Source organism: Pseudorca crassidens, chromosome 6 (assembly GCF_039906515.1).
Source record: "Pseudorca crassidens isolate mPseCra1 chromosome 6, mPseCra1.hap1, whole genome shotgun sequence".
In the NCBI taxonomy this organism is placed as follows: Eukaryota; Metazoa; Chordata; class Mammalia; order Artiodactyla; family Delphinidae; genus Pseudorca; species Pseudorca crassidens.
This window is the reverse complement of record NC_090301.1, coordinates 50195131-50216505: the sequence shown is the minus strand read 5'-3', so window position 1 is coordinate 50216505 and position 21375 is coordinate 50195131. Positions and strand designations below refer to the sequence as shown.

The following is a 21375-nucleotide window of genomic DNA, read 5'->3' as shown; positions in this document are numbered from 1 at the left end:
TAAGTTGGATCAATCACTCACGATTTAATAAAAAATTAAAACTTTTCAACTTTAAATACAGAGATTCTTAAATGGTAAATTTAACAAAAATTTGCGTAACAAGGGAATTCCCGGGCAGTCCAGTGGTTAGGATGCAGGGCTTTCACTGCTGTGGGCCCAGGTTCAATCCCTGGTCAGGGAACTAAGATCTTGCAAGCCGTGTGGCACAGACAAAAAAAAAGGCGTAACAAAAAGACAATCAGTTTCATGATGCCATTAAACTTATCTGTACCATATGTACCATATGCTCACTCGATATGTGGAGACTGTCTGGTTCTAAATGTTTACATATATTTAAATATAATTCCACAGACAGGATGTCAGTATGCTAAGACATCACATAAGTTTCAGGATTTTTGAACTGAATCAATCAGAAAATGACAAAGCCCACAACGACACAGGATATTTCCAGGTACTCCACCCTATATAATAAAAGGTGAACTAAGAGTTGAAAAATACAGAGGGTACTATTTCTCGTACTATGACTGAGAGACTACCTGCATGAGAATATCAGAATCACTTATGGTGACAAAATCAAAACAGTGGTCACTTGAGAAGGCTAGAGCGAGAGGGATCAGGGGTGGCAGTACTGATCAGAAAGAGGCACAAGAGAATTTTCTGGGGATAACGGAAATATTCTGTATCTTCATCTAAGTGGTCACCAAGGGTATTCATATGCAAACTTGTTGAGCTGTACACCTAAAATTTATGCATTCTTCTGTTTGTAAATTTACCTCAATAAACTACTGGGGGGGGGGAAGGGCAGATTTCTTTAATCTCTCTAAGATACAGATAAAGGAGATACAGAAGGTTAGAGGTGATGCCCAGGAACCTGGATTTTAATCTGCATCCCAGGGTACTTCACATGCACACTAAAATTTGAGATAGTATAGTGGCTTAAACTGTCAGTACTAGACATAGCTTTACGTTTTAATAACTAATAGATTTTTTAAAATCTCAATTTCTTTAGGACATTACTGAATTGGATATGAAACAAATGTAGGTAAATTTCACTTCTATGAAGCTGACAAACCCAACACAATTATTCAATATTTTCAGGTTCGGGGGACCCCCAGGATATTTTAGATGCTCCTAATTTCAAAACATTTTAAAACCAAGCCTGAATTCAACAAATGCAGGCATTAAAAATTCCAAGAAAACAAATTTGAGGATCATTTGTGTTACAGGGAATGAATCACTTAGAATACTTCCTTATTATAAGGAAACATGATTTCCTTTTTGCAGTGTGTGACTTCTGTACTTGTTATAATTAATGAAGTGTTTTTGATTGATTCATATACTTTTCTAAATGCAAGATATTCTAAAATACACTTGTAAAATAGCACTTCTAAAAATTTCAACTCTTAAAATGTACATTGTGCTTTTAGTAATATTTATGTCTAAAACCATATTACAATATGCAAAACAGTACATATCTTCTTTCTCCTAGAATGCACATTTTGAAAGGGCAGGAACACTAGATTTTTTAACCTGTGAAATTACCTGTAAAAAATATCAGGATCATTGCTAAAAACAACTTGGTGTGACTGGTAAGTTGGTATAGGCTACATCTTCTTGTGTAATATGATCCTTCTCTATCCCCAAAACTTTAATAGATATTCCACTCACTACTCTTCTCCAAAAAAGACAAAAAAACTGAAAATGCCATACCCTCGTATGTTTACGAATAAGTCTTCTGCAGCTTTGTGAATGTGGAAAACTTCATCCCGAAAGAGAGAGAGGCAAGAGCTACTTTGAAGAGCTAGCTTCCAAAGGTTCAGTGCTGTTGCATCAGTATTTAGGATCCCATGGCACAAAATAAATCCAACTTTAAACAAATGAAAAAGAAGTGCAAATATAAAAGTATTCCAAAGTTAGATTATTTCAGTTACAGGGTAGCTTTTTAAAAGTAAAGAAACATTAACAAATCACTAAACTGAGGCTTTTAAGTGACAGTTAATAATACATATACATACAAGATACCAGCAATATTTCTCTTTTTCAATTATAATTTTCTGTACTCTGCAAAACCAGTGCTTTGAACCTACACTGATGAAATGGGAAAAAATGTCACTTCTGGGTTGAGAAGGAAGTGGTTTTAAAAAATGAGTAAAAGATACTTTAAGCCAGAGATCAGAAGCTACCAATTTACACATAATACAGTAATCATTACAGTTTTTAACAAAAACTGAAAAAGCTAATCTACTCTTCTAAATCTCCAGAAGAAATTAAATAGCATCTCACATTTTCATAGCAAATTATAGTTACTAAATAAGTCCTTTGACATGATTATCCTATAGTGTAGAAAGAACCAGTGGTATCTTTTTCTTATAATTGAAGAAATGAAGGTCAATGACTTGACTAAAGTTATACTAATAAAGTATTAGAGCTAGATTTTGCCTCAAGCAGTTACCATTAAAGTCCAATATTCTTTCAATATATTACGCTGTTCTCTATCATATGAATTTGAGTATCTTTTACCTTCTGTCATCTAATTTAGAAATCCTACACAAATGTGTAATGCTGTATGTTTGTTGATGTCCTCCCTAGCGCTCTATTCTAGGCCATAGAACCTCATCTTTCATTCTTTCAACATTACTGAGTGCGTATTATAAACTAGGTACCGTACTGGCCAGTTACAAATTCAATCCTATTTTCTGAGATTTCCCTCTGACTCTCAATAGTCACTCCCATCTTTAAACTCCTGAATCGTTAACATTTAACTTGCCATTTGTCTTTTATTCTTAGCTCAACCTTCCTTTTAAAGGGTCACTATCCAAGCAAGCTAACTGTTAAGCATATATTGAGAAGTCATACATACAGAAGTACATTGGGGCTTCCCTGGTGGCGCAGTGGTCAAGAGTCCACCTGCCGATGCAGGGGACACGGGTTCGTGCCCCAGTCTGGGAAAATCCCACATGCCGCGGAGCGGCTGGGCCCGTGAGCCATGGCCGCTGAGCCTGCACGTCCGGAGCCTGTGCTCCGCAACGGGAGAGGCCACAACAGTGAGAGGCCCGCGTACCGCAAAAAAAAACAAAAACAAAAACAAAAGTACATTGAACTTCCTTAAATTTCCTGAAATATATTAAGATGTTTTTCATACAACAGGGCCCCTAAATGCAAGCCTAATTATTTGATCTAGTACGTAACCAAAGAAATAGAACATACTGTATGAAAATTTTAAAAATCCTTGAGAAGTTTTGTAAAAATTTTTGCCTCGTGTACTGACTTTTTTAAAAAAATAAATTTATTTATTTATTTTTGGCTGCATTGGGTCTTCATTGCTGTGCACGGGCATTCTCTAGTTGCAGCGAGTGGGGGGGCTACTCTTCGTTGTGGTGCATGGGCTTCTCACTGCAGTGGCTTCTCTTATTGCGGAGCATGGACTCTAGGCACACAGGCTTCAGTAGTTGCGGCACGCAGGCTCTAGAGAGCAGGCTCAGTAGTTGTGGTGCACGGGCTTAGCTGCTCCGTGGCATGTGGGATCTTCCCGGACCAGGGCTCGAAACCATGTCCCCTGCATTAGCAGGCGGATTCTTTTTTTTTTTTTTTTTTAGCAGGCGGATTCTTAACCACTGTACTACCAGGGAAGTCCCATATACTGACATTTTATACTCTAATCCCCTTAGTACAATGAAATTTCACTTAGTGCCTTGTACCTCAATGTATACTTAGATTCACAAGATTGCTGTTGATAATAAAATTTCTCTGAGAATATTATCAGTTTCATTATGGGTTACTGTATATTTTACTTTTTTAAGATATGAGTCACATTATACATTAAGATATATTCATTTGTTTATGATAAGATCAATAAAAGGTAAATTAATTTAAAATAGCCCAAGATTAAGAAGACAATTTATTAATTGAAGCACACATTAACCTCCTTTCCCCACTAAGGTCCCAATAAAAGGACAGGAAAAAAAAATTTTTTTAAGCCATAAAAATATTAGAAAACAAGATAGAAGACCAATACTAGACAAGAAAGTTGGAGAAAATCTTTGAAGAAAGAAAGACTGTACTATCAATTTAAAAAGAGGTCTTTCCCAAGGAGTCCTCTTAGTGTAATTAATAGAGTAAGAACAGACCCTGAAAAGAATATCAGGATAAGTTATGGTGTAACTGCATTCAAAAGAGCAGGGTCCTCAACATTGCAGACCCTCAACAATGCTTGGTCCTAGGCTATAATCTAGATCAGTGACTGAAACTTTAGCTTTCTAGCAGGATCACTGGGAAGGCATATTAAATCACAGGTTGCTGGGATCCATTCAGAGTTTCTCATTCAGTAGGTCTAGGGTAGAGATCAGTATTCTGCGTATCTAACAAGTTCCTAGGTGATACTGCTAGCCTTTGAACTAATCTAGAGCAAAGCTCTAAAGAAAGTAGACCATCTTCTATAGAAAGTCCTAGAGTGGGAATTGATGTCAAAAAGAGAAGTGCACAGTTTGACCTAATTCTATTAATTCTACTCAAGGCTCAAATAAATGAAAGCAGCAAAACTGAGTAAACATTCCTTACTTTGGGCAATTGTGGTTATCCCAAATCTGTTTGCCTTTTCCATGCCCAGGTATCTTCCCCTTAGGGTAGTCTGTCTTCTGACTCACATTCCTGGCTCATTACACAAAGCCTGCATTCCCTTTTAAGGTAAAGACTGCGGGGAAACAGTCCTATTTAATGCTAGAGGTCACCTAACTCATGCCACCTAACTCTACTAATCACACTAGTTCTTTATCCACACATTCATAAACATAAAACAGTCAAGGATCACCATACTTTTGAGCAAAATCAATACTCTGAAAGTTGTGTTTTTAAATCAACAAAGCACGAAAACCTTAACTACCATTATAAAAGAAAATCTAAACATCCAAACCTGATCAACATAAAAATTATAATTAATAAAAATGGCTAAGGGCAGGGTGTGTGTGCTAAATTCTTCCTCTTTCATACTAATAACAGTGCTACTCAAACTGCCAGTGCATACTGAGATTAAGTAGAGAACTGAGAGTATTTAGAAACTTTCATTTAGAAAACTTTTCACTGACAGCAATTTATAAGTAGAAACCTAATAACAATCAAATTGTTAGATTAAATTGAATCTAATAATTAAAATGTGGGCTTTCATTTTGTCTTTGCTTATTACTTTATTTCTGATAATTCCAGTAATTCAGTTCCACTGTATTTTATAAAAGTATCAATCTAAAAATCACTAAAAAAGAAAAACTGGTCCTTCACCAGTTTTAGAAACAGTATAATAAAAAGTCATCAAATAGTACCTAAATGTTAATAAATTAAGAAACAAGAACTATAAGAACTAAAAAGCACAAACTGCTCAAAATTATTCCCCTCTGCCAGTGGACCTGGGGTGGTAGAAAAAATTATAGCAATTCTCATTTATATTATATGTGTGTCTATTTCTCCCATAGTTTGTGAACTTCCTAGGAGTGCAAACAAGTAATTTTATCTCCCATGCAAACATATGAGTCATCTATTACATATACTAAAGTAATTAAGACCAAAAACTTTAACTGAATAAATGCAATATGAAGAAAATCATTAAAAATAAAATAAAAATTTAGTTTGGATGGCCGTGTTGAGAGGAAATATAATGTAGACCATCAGCCTTGGATTTAGTGTGGGTTCTCTGTCTTTGTCACTTACTAGCTGCGTGGACGAAACTTTAGATTCCTCATCTATAAAATAGACCATCTACCCTAACAGGGTGAGTATAAGGATTGAATGAGGTAATGTACATAGAAGTCTTAGTACAGTGCTTGGCACAAAAGTAATACATGTTACCTGTTATTTTTCTCTAAAACTTAAACCTGAGGGGGTAATCAAAAACTAACCAATTTTACTTACAGATAATCCATTTTTCCATGGCATCCAAAGAGAGATATTCGCAAGGCATCTTAAAAAGAGAAAATATAAATTTGTGGCTTAAAGAAATTCTTAAAAAAAATATTCTGTACTGAGTCACTCCTCCTTCTCTTCCTCCTGAGAAGTCTGACTACTCAACTCTTGGTTCAAATACCACCACAACATATTTGAAAAGTTGGATGAAAGTTTTATAACCTATATTTATACTTGCAGTCCATAAAGGACAATGAAAGCTGTGCCTCTTTCACAGTTACACACCCTGAAACTTCTCTTTAAAAAATATTGTTGCTAAATTGTTTTCAATCTGGTAAATGACTACTTCCAAATTTCCCAAGTCTATCGCAGAGTTTGCAGTATTCCAAAGGATAAAATTTTAGTCAAGTTAAAGAAAAGATTTATGTACCTCGATGTTCACTGTCTCACCCAAATCAGTAATTATGTGTGTGTATTCTCCATATGCGTAACATCTATGTTCATATACACAGAAAAAAGCTTGAAAAGAAATGTAACAGAATACAACAGCGATTTTCTCTAGTTGGTGAGATTTGGGATGATTTTTGTTTTCTTCTTTATAATTTTCTGAATCTTCCAAATTTTCTACCATAATAAGGCTAAGCAAATTTTTAAACCTTAGAAGAAAATACTCGTACTACTAATTTTACTAACTTAGCATCAGAATCTAGAAATACAAAAACTAAATGGTATGATTTAAATACTGAGCATTTTACAATAAATAAACTTCACTGACAGGCTAATACTTATTAGAAGAAAAACTGCAATAGCACTGCTTAACTGATATTTTTTTTAAAAAATCAACTTTACTATTTTCATTCAAAAAAGAAAATACAGAACCATACAGTGTCAGACTGTGCAGGGTTAAGCATTGTACTGGGTGCACTGATGAGACTCAATAATTGAGCATTTCTCCACTGGTCAGCTGAAAGATTCCTTCGTGGATACACCATCTGAAGAGAAATCAGTGCATCTGAAAGAGACTAATTAAATAGAAAAAAAGAAAGTTGAGGAATAAAACGGGTTTTTTTTCAATTTCCATTTAAATTCCAGCTACAACTGCTGTGTGTTTCTAACTGTATCATCGTAAAACAACAAGGGTATAATTACAACTACGCTCCATATAATATTTGAGGTGGGTTCCAGTTACCCTCCTCTAGATTTTTTTTTTTTTAACTTCATGAAGCTACATAGATTCTGCATTCCTCAGCAAAAGCTTAGCTCAAGAAATCATGTTACTTTCTTCAGGTGAAAATGTTTGGCAATCTTGAGATCTTTATTTCAAAAAGGGTAGAGAGTCTAGGGTAATCATTTTGTGCATCACTTTCTACTCAATAGCTCTCACTGAAAGAAAAAGACATTAAGGTTACATGACTAAGTGTTAATAGAGCTCAACATGTTTCATATTTCTTCAAAGAATGCCTTCTAAAAATAACCCACTGTACTTTATCTTAATAAATTACTTAACTTCTATTTGCCATTTGGTCTATTAATTACAGCTTTACTATCTAGGTATTTAATTTTTCATCTCATCTGATTCTTGCTTGCTTTTAACTATTCTTTGCTATTCACTCCTCCTTCCTAAAAATTCTGTACGAGTGGTTCTATAATCTGGCTGCACATAAACTGCCAGGGAAGTCTGTTCAGAAAAAGAGAATCCAGGGCTCTGCCTGAACCAGAACCTCTGGGAGTAAAGCCCAGGAATCTGTTCTTATCACACTCCACCAAGTGATTCAGAATAGCTTTTTAAATTAAATTAACTGAATTTTAACAAATCCTAGCAAATACATGATGGTCTTTCTATCAAAACCCTGAGATATCACAGAACATCGGAAAACTCAAGATTAGGAAAAAACTGGTCTAATTTAAATGGACAATTCTCCTCAAGTAATTATTAATTGTCTAATATAAGCTAATGGCTATGGAGAACTTAGAGATCCAACAGCCTTTAAAAGAAATTTTCATCAACTAACTGGGAAAAAAACCAAATTTGAAGTGGCTAACTAAAAACAAGGCCATACATGATTGGCAAGAAGTTAGAAACAGATCCAGAGAAAAAACAGGAAAGGAGTAGGGAAGACATTTCTAGGTGAGGAAAAAGGACTATCAAAATCAGAGAGACAGACAACAATGATCTGCTCAGCACTTTGAGGAATCCTGGCACTTTCATCTACAATGCTGATTTTTACTTCAAAACTAATGTCATCTACTAGCCTCTTTCAAACTAATGATTCAACTAACTCCAAGACATTAAACCTACATAAATTTGTAGATATAATACAGCTATGCAAAGAAATTAAACTGGAAATGCATCTTCAGAATTTTCATGGGAGTAAGAAAACTGAAGGAAAATTCTTGCTGTCAACTGTATGTCAAAAAAAAAGCATAGATTCATACAAAATACTGTATTACTAAGAAGTCTAACTCCGGGCTTCCCTGGTGGCACCATGGTTAAGAATCCTCCTGCCAAGGCAGGGGACATGGGTTCGAGCCCTGGTCTGGGAAGATCCCACATGCCGTGGAACAACTAAGCCTGTGCACCACAACTACTGAGCCTGCGCTCTAGAGCCCGCAAGCCACAACTAGTGAGTCCATGTGTCACAACTACTGAAGCCTGCGTGCCTAGAGCTTGTGCTCCGCAACGAGAAGCCACTGCAATGAGAAGCCCATGCACCGCAACGAAGAGTAGCCCCCACTCGCCACAACTAGAGAAAGCCCGCGCACAGCAACAAAGACCCAACGCAGCCAAAAATAAAATAAATAAATTAAAAAAAAAATTCTAACTCTCATCATTCAAAGAGAACAATGGGCCAAGATTCTAATATCCTGGGTTTTAGCTCTAGTTTTGCCACTATTGCTACCAAATGGCTTACTTCATCATATCACTTCTCCAGCCTCAATTTCCTTATCTATAAATAATGAGGATACCTGTAAATTTCCTTGATGTACTTAGGAACTAGCCCTCCCTCAGAGAAGCCATAAAGGCAAGACTCTAAACCAAAACTATTTCATTAAGAACTAGTTTTTTAATATACCATAAAAGACAGACATGCCAAATTATCACAAAACTCCTGTAGTATTTCTCTCATTAAGAGGCTATATTATAATAATATAGCTAAAATTTATTAAATACTATGTACCTAAATACTCTTTACAAAGTAACTCATTTAATACTGCACTTTTACAGGTAAGAAAACTGAGGTACACTGAAGTTGGTTAAGTAACTTGCCCAGTATTACACTGTAATTGGCAGAGTTGGGATTAGAACCCAAGCAATCTGATACAAATATAGACATTCTCAAATACTAAACTTCACTATATACACTATATTGAACCTAAAAACTACAATGGATCAATATATTCCTGAATCTCTATTCACTATTCTGAATCTAATTAATGAGTTCTCTGGTTCACAATTAGATAAAACCATGCATAACTATTATTCACATCTCATTATAATTTTCTTTCTTAAAAGTAGTTTATCACTCTAACTATCCACCCTTAAGCTATCTCATATGCCTATTGAAGCACCCCTAAAAACCAGCTCTTACCTTGCTATGGGGTACAAATTCTTCCATCATCTTCTTTAAAGGGTTTTCATAATCCACAATCATCTGACCAAGACGTGGGTATTCTCGGTCACTTAAAACAGACATATCAAATATCACTGAGTTGTAAGCCATAAAATTAATTGGGAATTTCACACAGATTTTTATAATGCAGGTTTACCTTGCTCCATGGGTCATTTCATGCGCATAGTTGTATAATCCAATGATTGCCTTCCTTTCTTCAATTCGAGACAGCAGTATCATTAGTGTTGTATATGTTATGATCAAATCTAAGTAGTTCTTCGTTAAATCAAAGTTTACAGTCTAGGGGAAAAAAACCATTAAGTTCAACTCCTTCCTATTCCACAAACTTTTAAGCACACACACAAAAATCTTCATGGCAGCTACTGAAAGCTAATAATTTTCTATAGTTATTTGTTTTATCCCCATTTCTGAAATTCTATCTAATTCCTTTCACCAAAAAAATGCCTATAATTTTGGAGTTATAGATAATAGTTTTGTGCTTGTGACACAATTTTATGGCTGAAACAGAGTCTGTGATCACCCTATTCAAACTGCTAACAGTTTAAAAGAATAACCAAAACCAGAAAAATAATAAACATGAAAGCAAATCTCACTAAGCAAGAAAAAAGGAGTATTAAATAAATAGGTTCACCATTAAGTCAGTGGAGACGTTTTTCACTTTGACTTCCTATATCTAGAAATTGACTTATCAAGAAAGATTTTTATCAAGTATGCTTTTTATAGAGAAAAGGATTATTTGTGTAACCTTTTAAAATTGGGCCTATTAAAATACTAAAATTAACAACTATTTCCGAATATGTACAAGATTTATATTCAATGACAATCAAATAAACAAGTGAAAATACAGTATAACTCCTTACCTTAAAAAATACAAGCCAAATTAACAATGCTGAAACTTTATATACTAATCATTTACATTTTCTCTAAAGAAAAGCATTTGATCCCCTTAGTTCTACTAGAAACAGACAGAAGAATTGGAAATTTTTCTGAAAATAATACTTACAATATCAAAGAAGACTTGGCAAACATCAATAGTATTCAGCAATTCACAAACATGGTCCTGAAAATAAAAGTTTATTTAAACCTTTTACCTATATGTATACTACTAAATTCAGAAAACACACACAAATAAAATGTATTTTGAATTTTTGTTCTAGAAGAATTCTAATTTTATTATCTACAAGTGACAGAACAATTTATATGATTAACAAATATCAATCTATCTCTGAAATGTTAAATTCTATACATTAAAATACATACCTTAAATTCCATAACATCTACAAATGTGAAGTAATATAATGCCAGATTTTTCAGAATCTCTGATTTTTCTTTCTGTAGTTGTGCAAGCTGTTGCTGTGAAAACAAAATTAGAATGCATTGTTTACAGAGAACAAAATTATTTAGTTTTACTACAAACTATCTTCTTTTATGATTGCTAAATGGAAGCACAAGCTTTTAGGACAATATTTCTAGATGATTAAGGCTCTTTTAAAAAACCAAAATACTTGAGACAGCAACTGCTAATAGTGACCAGCAACTGACATTGTGAGGCTATAAAACGAATCAAAGCAGATTAGTACCAAACTGCACTACTATTAAGGAAAATTGGAAAGTGTTAGGAAAAAATAATTATCAAATGAACTCTTTAAAAAAACTAAAAACAACTCATGAGCATGACCACATTACTAGAAGTGGGAGAAAAGAAGGTGAAAAACATTATAACTTAACACTACAAAAAACAATATGCTTTATAAATTTGGAACTTACCAAAAAGAACATCCAGGCAAAGCCACGTTACGCATGCAAAATAAAATGTAGATACAAACATAAAATACAGTAACGGTTCCCTGACCAGATCCACAAAACACAATAATACATTAAAGAAAAGCAAAAACCAAAACAACAAAAAAGATATGAGAAAGAAGCAAAACTAGAGTTAAGACACTGGTAAACATATGAAGAAGGAAATGTGAATACAAAAGACAAATATTATTTCAATCAACTGTATTATTAAATTTACAAAAGTCCTAAGTTTTCTCTTTAAAACAACTATTAATATAATTTCTGAAAGAATCCAGCCATATTTAACATCATATATCATAAGTCTGCCAGAATTCCGGAAAAACATCTAGAACCTATCTGATACTCTGAATGTAGTCTACAGAATAGAAACTTCCACATCTTCCACTTCTGTTAGAAGAGCAGAATCTCAGGCCCACCTAAAACCTACCAAATCAGAATCTGCCATTTAACAAGATACCCAGGTGATCTGAATGCACATTAAATATAAAATAATTCACCTAGAACATGAGAAAACCAGAAAATATGAGAAAGTGCTTCAAAATATCAAACTTGCTATCAAAGCCCATACAGTTTTGAGGCCCTCAATCAGTTCTTAAACTTACACCTACACAGGAGTGTTGGGGGAGAGGTGCCTCTACACATAATTGTATTGAACCATTATGATAAGTCAGAAAATTTACAATAGTGAGCATAACATCAGGAGATTAAAAAAAACTATTAAAAGACTATTTAAAAAGCAGCAAGCACAGGGGCTTCCCTGGTGGCGCAGTGGTTGAGAGTCCGCCTGCCGATGCAGGGGACGCAGGTTCGTGCCCCAGTCTGGGAAGATCCCACATGCCGCAGAGGGGCTGGGCCCGTGAGCCATGGCCGCTGAGCCTGCGCGTCCGGAGCCTGTGCTCCGCAATGGGAGAGGCCACAACAGTGAGAGGCCCACGTACAGCAAAAACCAAACCAAACCAAACCAAACCAAAACAAAACAAAAAACAGCAAGCACAGCATTCTGGTAGACCCAACTATTGTAAAGTGCCCTAGACACGGCAGTCCCTGAGGACATGTAAAAAAGTGTAAACGAAGTATCTCTACTTCCCCTATATGCCAGGCAAACTGAGACATATACTTATAGTGATGTATGTAACCGTTCTAACTTTATCTGTGGTAGTAGTTGACTTTATTTTGAATATATGTTTCAAAACAATTCTATGTTTATAAGCACACTTTTAATCATTACCACTCACAACATCAAGCAGACACCTTTTTAAATGACTCTGTTTCCTCTGTTACCTTGTTCAATAACATTAAATACAATTGACGTCTTAATCCTTTCCCCTACTTTTCAGTACTTTAAATTTGAACTTTGCAAGGTAACAGGTGAAAGTAAACTCATAATATAATAGGATAAAAAGCAAAAGTATAATTTGGTTGCTACTGGGTTAATTATTAACAGTGCCTCCTTGCAATTTCAGTGTCCTACTTTGGACAAAAAATGACACAGTCACCATCTTATTATGGGCCTTAAGGATCTTTTATACAAATTCTCATTTTGCATATTAAGAAGCTAATGCTCACAGAACTTAAAAGAATCTTCCCAAGGTTATATAACTACTTAATATGACAAGGCCAGGATTAAAAATTTCATATCCATGCTCCTGATAGTGTTCTTTCTACCATTCCACATGCCCCCCCATCTTCCTTTTTAATAGTAAAATCTCATTATGGTCTCAATTTCTCATTCAATTTTATTCCCCCCCAAACTGTATGTAACTAGCCTCTACACTGGCTAAAACAAATTTACTGAACTAAAGGATATCTAAATTCAAAATAACTACTCAAGTTTTTAAGACCCTACATAATTTGGTCCTAATTTACCTTTCCAATCTAAATTTCCCCTACATCCATTCACACACTATACAGAGTAGCCAAAACAAACTATTCACTATTTTCTACACACATCTCATGTTTTCTTTACTGTTTTCTCTCTTGAGATGTCCAAATTCCACCACTCACGTATGTCCAAATCCTACTACTCCTAAACTACTCAATTTAAATGTTGATTTTCAAGAAAACATCCCTGATTGAACTTTTTCCCTCAATGCAAATAACATCTCCCTACTCTAAATGTGTATAATTTCTAATAATATCACTTTCTACCTTATATCAGTTACCTGCAACACTATGAGACAGTGTATCAAACTCCACAGCCCATATCAAACAGCTCTGCACATAAAGAAGTACACAATATAAACATCTATCAGATGAGTGATTAGGACAATATTAAAAAACCTTTATATGTCAGCGTCAGATGACATGTTTTAGCAAGTGACACCAACCTCTTACTGTGAAATCACAGCTAAATGACTTAACCTCTCAAGAGTCTAATACCCCCATTATCAAAATGGGAGCTGATGTGGGCAGTTTAGCCAAGATAATATACATGAGAACACTTTACAGTGCCTGGCACCCAGAATCTGCTCATTAAATATTAAGTGAATAACAGAAGATGCTCACAGACCACTTCTCCAAAATAAGCAAGAATAAAGCTGTTTTAAATAATCCCAATACTACTCATAGTACTTCTAATAAGACCTGATATTTAACTGAGCATGCTCTCTTTGCCAGGCAGTGTTCCAAATAACATACAAGTATTTCACAAAATTCCCTCAATGTCTCTACATATAGTTACAATTATGTTCCTTATTTAATGAAAATAAATTCCATAAAGCTCTGCATGAAAGTTCAACTATAACAACAAAGAATAAAAGTGTCTACAACTCCTGGGCTTCAACTGAAAAAAAATGCTCCTATTTTAGTTTTTAAAGTGAAGTAGAGCAGACACTATCAAAAAGTATTTAACTTCTAGGTTCAACAACCAGAACAAGTTTTTTTCCCATTATCTCTTTGTTTTATAGTAAATAAAAAGTAGGAAATGGTTTAAGAATATAGATCAGTAACAGATTGTTTGATGCTACAGAACAGAACATTAGAAAAGTACAATTTTGAGAAATGATTCTATCAATATTCGCTAACACTTTAAAAGCATATAATGGATACATGGGTTAACTATATGAGCAAAATATCTGTACAATGCTTTCATTAAAGCTTCTGACTGTGGAACATTATTCTTAAAATTTAAGTAAAATGTGTAGAAACAAAATAAACAGGATAAATAGCCATGCAGATCACAAAATAAGATCATATCTTTGCAATGAAAAATCTTGGTAATTAATCTTTGTACAATTAAGAAGCATTTTCTACACAAAATATAAGTATCTAAAAAACTGATTGAAATTTAGTATTTACTAGCTTTCATTCTTTCAAAGAAAAGATACTAGCAAATTACAATAAGGAACCAATGACTAAGAGAGCTAACTCAGATTTTCAACATAAAGGAAAGTGACTGAAGTCCTTTATTCACCCATCTCAAATATTCTTTCATCATCGAAACTGCTTATGCATAATAAATTATTTTTCTTGACCTAAACTATGCTAGTATTTTGTTCCTCTTAAAAAACAACCAAGTACAGAAATTTGGTTCAGGGAAGGCTTTGTTCAATTTCTTAGTATGATATTCTAAATCAGGCTTTTCTTTCTTTTTTATTTAATTTTATTATTATTTATTTTGGGGCGGCTAAGTTGGGTCTTCATTGCTGCATGCAGGCTATCCCTAGTTGCAGTGAGCAAGGGCTACTCTTTGTTGCGGTGCACGGGCTTCTCATTGTGGTGGCTTCTCTTGTGCGGAGCATGGGCTCTAGGCCCGGGGGCTTCAGTAGTTGCAGTGCAAGGGCTCAGTACTTGTGCCTTGCATGCTCTAGAGCGCAGGCTCAGTAGTTGTGGCACATGGGCTTAGTTGCGCCATGGCATGTGGGATCCTCCCGGACCAGGGCTTGAACCCGTGTCCCCTGCATTGGCAGGCGGATTCCCAACCACTGTGCCACCAGGGAAGTCCCTAAACCAGGCTTTTTAAAATAAGAGTGCTGAGAGGCTATTTGTGTAAACCTCTTTTTTTTTGCGGTACGCGGGCCTCTCACTGTTGTGGCCTCTCCCGTTGCGGAGCACAGGCTCCGGATGCGCAGGCTCAGCGGCCATGGCTCACGGGCCTAGCCACTCCGCGGCATGTGGGATCTTCCCGGACCGGGGCACGAACCCGTGTCCCCTGCATTGACAGGCGGACTCTCAACCACTGCAGCACCAGGGAAGCCCATAAACCTCTTTTAAGGAACTGTCCAGCCACCACTCTACTCATCAACACTCATGTGGACTACTAACTACTAACTGATCTCTGTACTTCTGCTCTTGCCTCTTCAGTCTTCTCCATATAGTGGCAGGAGAGTGGACATTATAAGGTAACACACTACCCTGAAGAGATGATTCCAATGAAGGTTATACAAGATATTAACACTGGATGAAGAGTATACATGAACTCACTGTATTATTTTTGTTTTAGTCTAATATTATTTCAAAATAAAGGGTTTTAAAAAAATTTTTAATAAGTTTCCCATCACACTTAAAATACAAAGTCTCTTACCAATGTCTCAGAATAAAATTTGAATAGGACCCCTGCCTGTCTCTACAACTTCATCTCCCCTCATGCTCCTCCAGCCTCTCACAGTAGTTGTCATACTGGTCTGCGTGCTATGTTCATCAAATAAATTCACCAAGGTTGGTCCCACCTCTGAGCCTTTGCACTTGCTCTTTATCATGTCTGGAATGCTCTTCTCTACTTCTTCACATAGCTCAATCCTTCACTTCACTTCTCTTCAGAGAAGCCATTGTTGTGCACTTACCTAAAATAGTCTTCTCACCCACGTTACTCTCTTACTCCTCATCCTGCTTTCTATTTCTTCCTACCACTTATCTCCAAATAAAAGTACGTATTTATTCACTTTAGTTGTTTGTTGTCTAACATCCTAACTTGAATTGAGATTCCACAGAGGAAAGGAGGTTTGTATTATTTCATGCTCTTGTATCCAAGGTCTAGATACTAGCACACAGTAGATGCACTTTAAATGAATAAATAAATGATCTTCAAGTTTCTCAACATAAGTCATAGAATCAACTTTTAAATTGTACTAATTATCAATGAATGCAATATCAGGTATCAATTCATGTCTCAAATGAGTTTATGTATCCTAACACGGAGTGGTAATTTAATCCCTTGAATAAATCCCTGTTGGATAAAATACTTCATTATGTCCTTACAGGATAAGAAATGAGAAACATTTAAAGAAAATGACATATTCATATCAAATATAAGCAAATCTCCTAAGATTATATGAAAATCCAAATTAACACAAAGATTAGTCATTTTAAAAAAGGTTCATGGGAACTTGTTGAACTTTCATTTTATTATATACAAATGATTCTACTGGCATTCAATATTTCATAAATGCATTTTTCTGAGCAAAAGGTAGTAAATAAATTTTAGGGCAAGTTATCCTAACACTTGCCTAGTAAATAAGCATTACTGAATGTTTAATATTTGTTACTAAACTAAATCCTCACCACAACTTTGCAAGGTTCAGTTTTTAAATTGTGGTAAAACATAACAAAGTCTACCAATATAGCCATATTTTATAAGTGTGCAGTTCACACGTACAAATATATCTGCAGTGCTGTGCAACCATCACCCTGCCTATCTCCAGAATTTTTTTCATCTTCCCAGTCATGGTATATTTTTATCCTCATTTTCCAGATATAGAAACAGACTAGAAAAGGGTTAAGATGTTAATCCAGGTCAATCAGATTTCAAAGTTCAAAACACCTCTTCAATACACTTTAAAATTCAAGTTGCCACACCATGACAAAAGTAGTATAGGGATAAGCAAAGCTAAGGCTATTTTCTTCTCAGAAAATACTTCTATTTAATTGTAGCTTCATCAATCTCACAGATTGAAGCTTCTAAGAACTCTAATTCAACCTCTTCATTTTATATACTAAAGTGATCTTTTTCAAGTTTATATTGCTGTCATCTGTTCAAATTAATTCTGAAAAGCAAAGAGTTTTGTTTTTTAAAGAACAGAAAGGCAAAAAAAAATTAAAGGTTTTATGCATGCCTCTTTGCAATAGGACTTTACTGTTCCTCTCATCAAGAGATGTAGTTTATTTTTCCACCCTTACAATCCCAGCTGGCCTTGTGACTTGCTGTGACCAAGAGAAAGCAGCGGAAATGATACTCTTAACTTACAAGGCCTTATAACTTCACATTTTGTTCTTTTTTGGAACACTGTCCTAAAGTGTCATGTGTGAGAAAGCTAACATATCCCACAGAAAGGAAGGTTCCACATCCTCTATCCCAACAGGCCCCATGCCCCAACCACCCACCAGATGAACGCAGCTGTGACCTAAGGCTGGTGAGACCAGCAGAGGAACTGCCCAATCAACCCCAGAATATGAAATGAGTTGTTGTTGTTTTAAGTCCATTAAGATTTGGGGTGGTCTGTTAGGCAGCACTCGGTAACTGAAACAAAGATTAATAAAAAGTTCAATAAAAGAAATTAAAATAATCTCTATTTCACCACCTGAGCACATTAACTTGCACCAGGAAAAATCTTGGAAGTTTAAGATTTCTGGTCACAAGATGGTTAAATTAATGCAAACTAATGAAACTAATTTTATCATTAGTACTAGAAAAGCACTAAATATATGCCCCAGTATAGTGTGGTCAGTCAGATCTAACATCTTTGTATGAAAGATATCACACTGTATTAACGAAAATACAATTTACCTCATATAATGGTACCATTTTCCATTATGAATGAAAATGTAAATGAAGCTAGCCCCTTTACACTCAATTTTAATAATATTTTTTAAAAGTCTTTCAGATATGTGATTAGCTTGCTTTCACAACTTGGGTACAGCGAAATAAGTCAGGCTTTTCTTACTGATTAGATATCATAACTGTAATCAATTATACTGAGCTAATTATGTCAAGATGGCCTCAGGTGCTACTGACATGTGCAAGGTAACATGCCAACATTAAACAGTCCTTGCTGGCTATACTTTTTACTTTTTAAAGTTTTTATTTCTCTTCCTATCAATTACCATTTGCTCCTGATGAGAATACCCTTTAAGGTACAATGCATTAGAAAATATACGTGTTAACAATTTTACCTAAGCAAACTCAACAAGCTTGGGCACAGTGAGAACCAAAAAGCTTACTTCTGAATAAACTTCATTTTTTATAAACTACCATTTCTGGTTGCTCAAAATCATTTGTTTTTTACAGGTTTACTGAGGTATAATTTATATACCATAAAATTCATCCATCAGAAGTGAACAATTAAATTATTTTAGTAAATCTACAGAGTTGTGCAACCACCAACCCTACCCAGTTTTAGAACATTTCCATTATCCCAAAAAGTTCCCTTGTGCCTATTTACAGTTAATCCCATTCTTACCCGCATCCCTAATAATTACTGATCTGCTTTCTGCCTCGATAAATTTGCTTTTTCCAGACACTCTCTATAAAATGAAATCAAATAATATATAAGCTTTCTACATCTAGCTTCTTTCATTTAGCCTAATGTTTCTGGAGTTCATCCATGCTATAACATGTATTGGTAGCTTGTTTCTTTTAATTGCTAAATAGTACTCCATTAACTGCATATACTACCAATTTACTTTATTCATCAGTTGATGGGCATTTGAATTATTTCCAGTTTTAAGCTCTTATGAACAATGAATGCTGCTATAAACATATCTATATGTGGACATGTAATGTACTTCCATTTTTCTTGAGCAGATTCCTACAAGTGGTATTGCTTCCTAGTTCCCAGATGTGATTCAGAGAGGCTTGTGATATGAAAAGTAACCTCTAAAAAGAGACAAGTTACTGTAATAATATTATTATTCATTTAGTTAACAATTATATTATTCATTTAGTCAACAAATACCCCAACATGATATTATATTGTCAGACACTGTTGGAAGAGCTGGGGATAAAACTATGAATAAAATGATGACCCTGCCCCTAAATGAGCATACAATCTAGTGAGGACTGTATATCTAGATATACAGGTAATTCTCACTTTTTTTAGATAACTATCCAGTTTTAGAATCTGGTTACACCACACTAACTTCTAAGTATAAGGTTCAAAGATGGTGAAAAACTACAATGATTAATTCCCACCTTCCCTTCAAGACAAAGACCCTCACCAATTTGTAATAACATGAAAGAGGTTTATAAAAACAACAACAACAACAACAAAAAAACCCCACACACAAAATAGTATGAGAAAGACCATAACAAGAAAGGTCAGAGCTTCTAAGGGTGGTGAAGATGAGAAACAAGACGGGGAAAATTAAAGGAGGGCCTAAAACTCAGAGAGCACTCAGGGATTATTTTTGTTAATTGATTACATACTAACAGAGAGTGGTGGCTCATATTAAATTACCTCAATCAGTAGGCCTGTAAAGAGGAATAAAGTTTATGCTTAGGCTGTCTTGACTTCTTTCTGGCCTTTTTGGACATCTGTTGTTCTTGGGAGATTTGGAGATAAGGTGAAGTGGCATCAGTGGAAGAATACTTCCCACTTGATATCTCTAATACCCTCTTAATACCCTACCTTCATCAATTCTTTGAGCTTGGAGGGAGCTCCTATTCATTCATCCTACTATCTTTTTATTGAAATACAACCTCTCATGTTCGGTTTCCTCTTTTGGCCCATCATTATATTACTCCCTTGTAATATAATGGTCCTTCATTATATTACTCCCTTGTCCCCCTATCATAATTACCTGATAAAACCCACAGCAGGAGAAAGCCTATGTCTATGCTGACTCCATCTCAACCTGAATTCACAATCATTAAATATAACTGAGTAGCAACATTATGCCATTTTCACCATCAATTCACTCTCACACTCTCCTCAGTGATTATCCCACTCCTTCTCCTCTCTCTCAATAATTCCTCTTCAACTTGATTCTCAGCTTAATGCTAGCCTGAGCCCTAGGCTTATATATACAATTGGCTACTCAGCATCTCCACTCAGACTTCTAGCAGGTCTCTCAAACTTAACATAGCTAATATCAAGCTACTGAGTACTATCCCTTCTATACTCCCACCCCAAACCAGTTCCTCTTGCTTCTTCACTCCAGTAAATCTTGATATTTCCTCAACCCAAAAACCTTGGGGTCTTACATTTCTCACTGTCTCATATACCCCATACCCAATACATTGGCAAATACCATAGGCTCTGTCTTCAAAACATCCAAAATCTGAACATTTCTCACCTGTACCACCCTAGACCAAGCGACTATCAGCTCTCCTCTCAATGACTGCAAATTTCCTAACCAGTTTGTTTTTACTTCTGTTCCCCTGCAGACTATTTCTCAACCCAGCAACCACAGTGATCATAGGTATATCATTTCATTCCTCTACCACTCTTATCCAATAACATCTCTACTCAAGAGTAATTAGCCAAAGTCCTTACTATGTCCTAGAAAGCCATATCTCATCTGCTGACCCCTTCAATCACTGTCCTCATCTCCTACCACTATCTCCCAGCCCCTTTCCCCAATCACTCTGGTCTATTCATAATGGCCTACTTCCTGTTCCATGAACAAGACAGGCACACTCCCGCCTGAGCCTTTGCCACTGCTGCTCCCTCAGCACAGAAGGCTCCTCCCCCAGCTCACCTCACTTCCTCCTATCTTTAAATCTTTTGCTATATTGCCTCCTCCTCAGTAAGGCTTTCCCCAGGTCAAGTAAATTGGCATCTTCCCACTATCACTTTGTTCTTTTTAGAACTCAACTCTATGTGGCACTATGTGTTTTTCCGTTTGTTTGTTTGGGTTTTTTTTTTTTTGGTCTATCTCTGCCCAGCAGAATGTAAGCTCTACAAAGCCCAGTGACTTGTTTATTTACTGCTGGATTCCCTCTCCCAGAACAGGACTTAGCTAATAGAAGGCACCCAGTAAATGTTTTAAATAAATAAATGAATAATAGAGAGGACTATGAGAACATACACAAGCAGCACTTAACCTAATTTGAAAGAGTTAGAAAAAGCTTCTCTGGAATGGTGACATCTAAGGATAGACCTGAAAGACAAGTAGA

At 35.5% G+C, this 21375-nt stretch overlaps 1 protein-coding gene across 4 annotated transcripts in view; it reads right to left on the bottom strand.

Moving 5' to 3' along the window:
- The window catches only part of NCKAP1 (NCK associated protein 1), a 102812-nt gene that overhangs the window by 56691 nt on the left and 24746 nt on the right, over positions 1-21375 (bottom strand). For all 4 annotated transcript variants that reach the window (XM_067741279.1, XM_067741281.1, XM_067741280.1 and 1 more), the window contains 7 exons: positions 10782-10874; positions 10525-10581; positions 9658-9800; positions 9480-9570; positions 6774-6911; positions 5899-5947; positions 1711-1867 (listed from right to left, as the gene is read on the bottom strand). In XM_067741279.1, the coding sequence (XP_067597380.1) occupies positions 1711-1867; positions 5899-5947; positions 6774-6911; positions 9480-9570; positions 9658-9800; positions 10525-10581; positions 10782-10874 (728 nt within the window). The remainder of the gene's footprint in view (positions 1-1710; positions 1868-5898; positions 5948-6773; positions 6912-9479; positions 9571-9657; positions 9801-10524; positions 10582-10781; positions 10875-21375) is intronic.